The sequence below is a fragment of the Silurus meridionalis genome, chromosome 15, assembly GCF_014805685.1.
Source record: "Silurus meridionalis isolate SWU-2019-XX chromosome 15, ASM1480568v1, whole genome shotgun sequence".
NCBI classification, from domain to species: domain Eukaryota; kingdom Metazoa; phylum Chordata; class Actinopteri; order Siluriformes; family Siluridae; genus Silurus; species Silurus meridionalis.
Window position 1 is genome coordinate 13165678 of NC_060898.1, and position 8004 is coordinate 13173681.

The window sequence follows — 8004 nt, forward strand, 5'->3', positions numbered from 1 at the left end:
CAGTGCACATTGAGGTTTAAAAATATAGTCCTTGAATCCAGGACTTTTTTTTATTTTCTTAATTGACAAACTGAAAAGGTTCTTCCATAATTGTATTTATCACAGTCATGTGTAAGGATGCACAAACATCATGACGATATCTTGTGCAAATCAGATCGAAATTACTGTATACCCCTCTGAAAAAGCGTTTCTTTTGTTTTTGTATATTTATCACAAATAATTGCTATAAGAAAATAATGAATAGAAACTAACAGGATCTGAAATCAGTAACTGCTTTATGCATAGAAAATGGAAAAACATTTCTTAGTTAAAATAATCAATCGCTGTACATGCTGGATAACAAGAATTATAAAGATTTTTAAGTTTTAACCCTTAAATAAACTGGACAATTTTACCTGTAATTTGTACTGAATTACTGCAGATTAAATGAAATGCCTTGTCATTTTAAATATACATCTTAGCATCAATGACAAAGATTGTTTAAAAAACTAAATGCCCTGAAATTCTTTGTTTTTAAAAACAAAGAGCTTTCAGGTGTTTTTACATTTTTGTAGTTGATCGCCCCTTGCTGGTGAAATCTGGTAATTGTTGGATTTAGTTTGGATTTTATATGGGGTTTTTTTGTTAATGGTTCTGTTTATAAAACAAGTTAATTCTGGAAACACAAATGTATCATATGGACAGAAATATGGCTGGAAAAGTCAGGCGTCCTAATATGTTGTTATTCCCCAATCTGTGCCCACAAAGACAGAGGCACACGATTGTGTATGATGTCTTTGGATGCGGTGGAATTAAATTTTCCCTTCCCTAGGAGATTCACTCTGATCTAAACCCAATTAAACACCTTTGGGATGAACTGGAATGCTGACTGCACCCTAGGCCTCCTCACCTTACAACAGTACCTGACTTTATTTACACACTTGTGGCTGAACGAGCACAAACCTACAACCACAATCTATAATCTAATGAAACATTTTCACAGAAGAGCGGTGGTTATTACAACAACCTAAATGTAGAATGGGATGTTTAAAAATTACCAATCTTATAGTCAGGTATCTGAAAAGTTTTATCTATATATTATTTGTGATCAATTACAATTGAGCAAATAACTGGGTCAAGTTTTTTTAAGTAGTTTTTCTCCATAAGCGGCTCCTTTGTACAGCGCGAGTTCTCCTGCTGAAGCTCTGTTTGAGTGAAGGAAGGATCACTCTTTCTGCCATGTTGGCCGGACACACTGCCCTGTGACACAGAGAGGAAAGAAAAGATCACTCTATTAGTTTAAGTTAAACTAGCTGTGTATATCCTGTGAGATGAATCATACTTACAGTCCTTTGGGCAGGGATCGAAAAGGAAGCTTTGGAAACATCTCTGGTTCCTCAGCTCTGCTGAGTAGGCAAAAAATACTGAGTAGATTTCAAACAAAACATGCACAGCATTCCCCTGAACTCGGTTAATGCAGTATCAGGCTGCTTTCACACATGTGTACAGATAGAAGATAAGTGACTTAATAAATGCCTAGGTTGCTTTCTAGATAAGCTGTATTATTATTATTATTATCACAATTCAGATGAAATCCAGATTGTTTATGGTTATAATGTGCCCACTAGAGAAACTCATTTATACATATGGCTTGTTACTTCTAGCCTTGTGGTCTAGGACACAATTAATGTAACTAATATGTAATAAAAGTCTCTTTTTTTTTTTTTACACACCCTCTCGAATAATATGACATGCATTGGTAATATCACAATTTTAACAGGTTTTAGTTTCAAATTTGGTCCACATCACTCCTAGCATTCAGTTATAATCCCAAACTTCAGGAAGCAGTGCTTTGGCATACAGGGCAGAATTTTGGTATTATGGTTGTCCAAGGTTAGTGTGAACACCATTGTGTGGAGAACTGGATTTGTTTAAAGACATTTAAGCGTTCACTTGTAAGATTAACTAGTGCCATCAATGCAGTACAAATCTAAAAAAGGAAACTAATGATAACCTTTTCTCATCACAGAGATAGGCTTTGGCCATAATGTAGTTCTCTGGGGTGATTTTCCGGTTGAAAACGATGTCCCTGAGGATGGCCTTGATGCGGAGAATCTGAGGGAAACACAAAATGCTGACATTTCTGCATATGAGAGGATTTTCTTGCGAGGATCTTGTGCGCTTACCTCCTGAGACTGAAGACTGTTGGCATTATACAACTGCCGTATGATGACTTCACACTCCTGCAGCGTTGGGACTCGAGGTGGCTCAGACGAGCTGCTGTGGATCCTGAGAGGATGGAGAGAAGTGATGAGACCATCTATGAATTCTGGAAAAGATTTGGTCCCATCTTCTGAGGTGTCAGATTTGTGGTCGCTGGCTCCAGTCTGTGTGCTGAAATGTCATTACGTTACGTAACCATGACTTACTACTTCTGCTGTGTGTGATCAAATGCACTGGGCATGTTTTAGTTACCAGAGGTGTGTGTCCTGTGGCAGGCAAGGGTCTTCTAATGTCTGTTCAAGGTAGAACTCTCTCTCTGACTCAAATGTTTTCACCTCATTCCAGTGCTTGTGTGCTTTGCAACTGGACCCTGAGCAATGAACACCGACATGAACACACAGAAACGTTTTTTTTTTTACTTAAAATGATTTTCCAGCACAAGTTTTTAGTTGTTAGTTTTAGTCATTCAGAGAAAGTAAAGAAAGTCGATTTTATGTTGTTTTATATGACAATCTGCAATAAAGGCTAACAATTAACTCTCATTTACATGACAAATCAGAGAAATAGAAGATAAATGAAGAAAACAGTTTCTATCCTAATCTCTGCATGGTGTGATAACCACAGATAAGTATTAAGATGGAAAATTTTAATTTTTTGAATGTTGCTTTATATAATTATTTTATTTGTATAGCTTTTAACAGACATTGTCCCAAAGCAGCTTTGCCAAATTAAATCGATTATAATAAAGGTTAAACTATTCCCAATAAGTTTATCCCTAATGTGGAAGCCAGTGGCAAGAAAAAACTACCTGCGATGATATGAGGAAGAAACCTTGAGAGAAACCAGATTAAAAGGAAAGTCATTCTCATCTGGGCAGCACTGAATGTCCATTCATTATTACTATGTTCATAAAATCAGGCAGGGTTTATTTGTATTTATTTATTGAAACCATAACTACTATTAAACTACAATTATTACTTATTATGACTAAGGTTTTCAATGGAAGTTGGTGACCCTGAACACACAGAACTGAGAAAAGATGTACAGATGTGTCTTTTTGTCAGTAAATGTTTAATAGATATTTAAATAAGTGTATTAGAAAGGGCAAGTTACACAAGAGCAATGACTGTGTTCAGAAGAGATAAACATGAGATCAAGTCTTACCAAAGCTGTTCCTATGAATTGTTTTAACCATAAAACTGTAACTTTTCAACAGTGAAACAACACATCAAAAATATGTATAGTATCCATACACCATAAGAGTCACACAAGAACAAATTCTTTCCCACTGGAAGTAGTCATTTATATTAATATCATAAAAATCTATGAATTTGTTTCAACAGTTAATGTCAATTAATGAATTACTCAATGTCTGTTCAATGTCTGTTCTTTGATTTCTAATTGACTTTAATCGGGATGTACTAACGTTTAGGTTAAAAAAAGTGCAAAAAAAAGGACAGCTTTCGATTTAGCTGATAATATAAAACAGTTTCGGAATGAGATGAAGCCAGGAGTTGAAATGCTGAATGATGGATAGGATTAATCCAAAATTTGAGGATGTTAATGAGAATCTTAATCTCTTCTCACTAGAATTGAAAGAAATTTTAAGAAAAAGTAATTCAAGGAAATTGAAAACTCTGATTCAAAATGATTTACCTTTACGATGTTCCCTTGGTGGCTGCATGATTAGGTAAAGCTGAAATTCATAGAGGAGAGAAAAAGGTAATGTAGGGCAGATGATGTCATAATTTATTGTTATTGTCATAAATGACAATACAGAGGACTGTATGGGTACTGATGTGGTCTTTTTTCAACAGTCAAGTGGGTTTGTACTGCCATATAGTTTTCTGTGCACTGGAACAAAATGCCTGTTCTCTAGGACTATAGTGCAACACATAACATGGACACACAGAACCATAATGAGGTCCATAAAGTGGCTGATGCAGCATTGCGATATGAGCTGTACAGTGTCATACTGGCTTAAATGTCTGACTAACACAACTAAGTGCTGAGGGGCAACATGGTAGGAAGGAAACTAAAAGAAAATGTATATATATATATATATATATATATATATATATATATATATATATATATATATATATATATTGTATGATAATCAAATTAGTCCTGTGTGAATGGAGCAGACAAAAAACCAGATAAATTGTTTTCCTTTTTGTGATGCAAATACTGTAAGCACTTGGTAAACAAATCACAAGCAGTTAACAAAATTTGCTAATTTGGTTTTTGGGATGGAGATAACTGCTTGTTTCCCCACGATACTCTTGCTTTTTATATATGCTAATTTATTTATGCTAATCTGAAAATGAACCATTCGCACCTGTGAAAGCGGGGGTCATGTTTCTTAAGAAGGTTATAGAAGGTTAAAATCTCAGCGTATTTATTTGGGAAACGTTAAAGTGCTTATATCTCTAAGTAAATAAAAAGAGAAAACAACATTATACATTTTGATTTTTTAAAGCCACTCTGGGTGTTCATTGCAAACCACGTGCAGTAAAGCGATCGTGCACTTCACCCCCCACTGAGGCTACATGAGCCTCAGCTTTATTCAGATCAGCTGCAGGAACAAATCAAATATTAAAGAGCAAAGAAAGATTTACCTCCAGCATGTAATAAACCATGTAATAAACTAAATCGAGCCGCTCTGAATGTTCAATAACAACTGAAATGTATTCCCCGTACAGCCTTAACTGTTAGCGCCCTCACCTGGTAAAGCGACACACATACATTCATCTAAAACAATTTAATAATTGTTTGAATACAAACGATTGAAATATAACAAATGATTAAAAAGCTATTAGGGTAAAAATACTCATTTAGGAAAAAAAAGCTGAGAGTAGATATTGTAAGGGTTGTGCAATTATAAACGTTGTTTATTTGCAGTAATTATAATAAATGTTATAGCATAGTCATTATATAATAATATATTGTGGCCGCGTAGAGTAGGTTATTGGAAAATATTAGTTTAATAAAACACATTATTATTCTCACGTATGTATTTATTTATTAAATCTCACTTATTTTGTTGTTTTCTTGTATCCGGAAAAGCTGCTTGAAATGTATGGCCAGCTTTAAAAACGTGCTCCAATGCCTGTTCTAAATTAATAACTTAATAATTAAATTAATAACAACAGATAAAAAAATATAAAGAACACACCGTGTGGCATTTTGGTAATGACCGAATATTTGGCAAAAAGTTTAAAGTCTAACCTCTGTAGGTCGCCGTGTCTCATCACTTCTCCTCCACCTTTCAGTTCAGCTCACAGGTGAAATGCTGTAGTGTAAACAGGAAAGTGGATCTGAAACCTGAGAAAACAGCACACAGGCACTGTCTGTCTGTCTGTCTGTCTGTCTGTCTGTCTGTCTATCTATCTATCTATCTATCTATCTATCTATCTATCTATCTATCTATCTATCTATCTGCCTGCCTGCCTGCCTGCCTGCCTCCTGTCTGTCCGTCTATCTATCTATCTATCTAGTGTTGTACATGTTTCTCTTTTGTAAATTATTTATTTGTTTATTTTAAACTGAACATATACTGAACATATACAGCATTCTAGCCGCCTTACAAAGCCAAGGTCTCAGGTTTCGAATGTGGGGTCCTCCGACATGCCCTACGTGGAGACAGATTGATTAAGGTGATAGATTAGCTGAAATACTACCCCCCAAACCCCTTCACACACACCCAAAGGTGTGAATGAGGGTTTGAAAGTTGTCCTGAGATGAGCTCAACACTACAGTACATTATTCATTCAATTTCATATACATTTTATAAAGATATAACATAGACCCACTTTTTTGGTGGAAAATAACGTGAAATGTTTTTCTTTTTTATATTCCACAAGTGGTGTTCGATTGCGTTAAATGGAAGTATTTAGTAGACCGAGAAAAGAAATAAACTGCAAACAAATATTTGCCTGATAAAACGTTTATTATACGCATTTCGATCTGAGTTTTAATATATTTACAGGTTTATCCTAATCATGCACAATTTTTATTATAATAATCTAATCTATCTATCTATCTATCTATCTATCTATCTATCTATCTATCTATCTATCTATCTATCTATATAAAAAATCTAGAATCTCATTTGATTTCTCCTTTCAGAAGTGAAGAAAGTGGAGGCTGTTGAAATGTAAATGGAGGTTAATGGCCCATTCCAAGCGCTTTCTACATATTAACACCTTGATGAAACTGAACAGTGAACGGTGTAATCTTCTCTGCTATAAAATCCCGTGTCTCTGAGGTTCTCCTCATTGTAGGTGATTTGTACAGCTGGTGCAACATGAGCGCATGTGAAGACTGCGGGAAAACTGAGAGAGACGGTGTCACGCTGCACAGGTAGACCTGGACAAGAAACATACTTTACTCCGAGTTGTATAATTTCGCTGCTATGGACATACACATGGCCCTTTCTTTTACAGATTTCCTCACGATGAAGAGCAGCGCCAGAAATGGATCTCCAGCATGCCCACAGGTGCGAGATGGAGAACTTCAGACTCTGCGCGATTGTGTTCAGATCATTTCACCTCAGACGGTTTCCACACCGCTGGACATTTACACTCAGGCGCTATACCCTCTGTCTTTCAGTCTACGGTAGGTCTTTATTTAATACTTTATGTCAAGGTCTTGCAGAGCTCTTTGCAGACCACATTAATATACAGACATGTACAATAATATATTGTAATGTTTCTTCCAGTTTCTTCCAGTTCCAGAGGTTATTTAGTCATTCTTGGTCATTTACTGACTTCAATTCAATTATTCTTCAATTTCGCACCATCAACACCTGGCTGTGGATCACATATCCCAATTTATAATAAAAATATATATAACGTCAACAATCATTAATTCACCAAGTAAGGTATGTGAACTGAACCTTTAAATGTGGATTTAGTAATAAAAATATACTATAAGAACATCTGCCTAGAGAGAGAGAGAGAAAGAGAGAAAGAGAGAAAGAGGGAGGGGGGTAATGTAAAATCTCAAGATACAACACAATATCAACAATTGATTCTATTTTTAAAACTTTGTGTTGAAATAATGAAATCATTTTTCTATTTTCAATGTTGCTCTGCCCAAACTTTTTCAAATACTTTATATTGTTTTGTATCGCTGTATTTCAATGTGAAGAAGTATTGGTGGTGGAATTGACAGGATGGTGTGAGGGAGTAGAATTATGACTGGGTTTACAGTTAATGTGACATCATTTAACCTTTTCCTTTATTATAGGAAGAAACATCAGCTACAACCCCAGAAACTTCAAAACAAAAGGTTTGTGCTAACTGTGAAAAACAACTCTACCTGATTGAAAAATCGTACAAACTACAATTACTTTCAGCCCAACTGAAGGCGAAGAAATATGAAAAGGAGCTGAGTGAGCAGTCCCGCAAGATGTCAAAGCTACAGAGAAAAATGATCGTTTTACAGACTGCAGTGAAGGTCATGAGCATGAGGAAGCACACGTCTACATCTTCAAAATCAGAATCTTCATCAAAGACCACCAGTCTGATGTAAAACTGTGTCCTGACCCAAACTATTTTCTGAGGATTATGTATCTAATGAGTAAAAAAAGTGTAGGATGGTGTTGCAGAGATAAACAGTGGAACTACATTTTTCCACCTGAAATAGGGGGCATGGAGTAATGTTGTGTCTGAGTTAAACTATATCAATTCCATTCTGTAAATAATTCCTTACTCATTAACTGAATTGGCTTCAACAAGCTACTAGATGAATCTAGATGTGTTGAGTATTATAATCAAAGTATATCAGACCATGTTT

The 8004-nt window shown here is 35.4% G+C and overlaps 2 protein-coding genes across 4 annotated transcripts; one reads left to right on the forward strand and one right to left on the reverse strand.

The window, feature by feature from the left end:
* Positions 1-109: 109 nt before the first annotated feature.
* si:ch211-222n4.2 (uncharacterized protein LOC101885505 homolog) lies at positions 110-5533 on the reverse strand. Of its 3 annotated transcripts, none has more exons than XM_046867962.1 (7): positions 5434-5533; positions 3859-3898; positions 2455-2572; positions 2166-2373; positions 1994-2094; positions 1326-1385; positions 110-1239 (listed from the first exon to the last, which is right to left on the reverse strand). In XM_046867962.1, exons 2-7 carry the CDS (start codon positions 3884-3886, stop codon positions 1125-1127), a joined length of 630 nt encoding a protein of 209 aa, XP_046723918.1. In that variant the 5' UTR covers positions 3887-3898; positions 5434-5533; the 3' UTR covers positions 110-1124. The 3 variants fall into 3 exon arrangements, with proteins under 3 accessions (XP_046723918.1, XP_046723917.1, XP_046723916.1); XM_046867961.1 differs by lacking the exon at positions 5434-5533 and adding an exon at positions 4824-4880 and having other exon boundaries at positions 1326-1382; XM_046867960.1 differs by lacking the exon at positions 5434-5533 and adding an exon at positions 4824-4880.
* Positions 5534-6510: 977 nt separating this feature from the next.
* On the forward strand, positions 6511-7048 carry si:dkey-228b2.6 (uncharacterized protein LOC563918 homolog). Its single transcript, XM_046868449.1, has 3 exons — positions 6511-6567; positions 6651-6822; positions 6926-7048. Exons 1-3 carry the CDS (start codon positions 6512-6514, stop codon positions 6950-6952), a joined length of 255 nt encoding a protein of 84 aa, XP_046724405.1. The 5' UTR covers position 6511; the 3' UTR covers positions 6953-7048.
* The last annotated feature ends 956 nt before the right edge of the window (positions 7049-8004 follow it).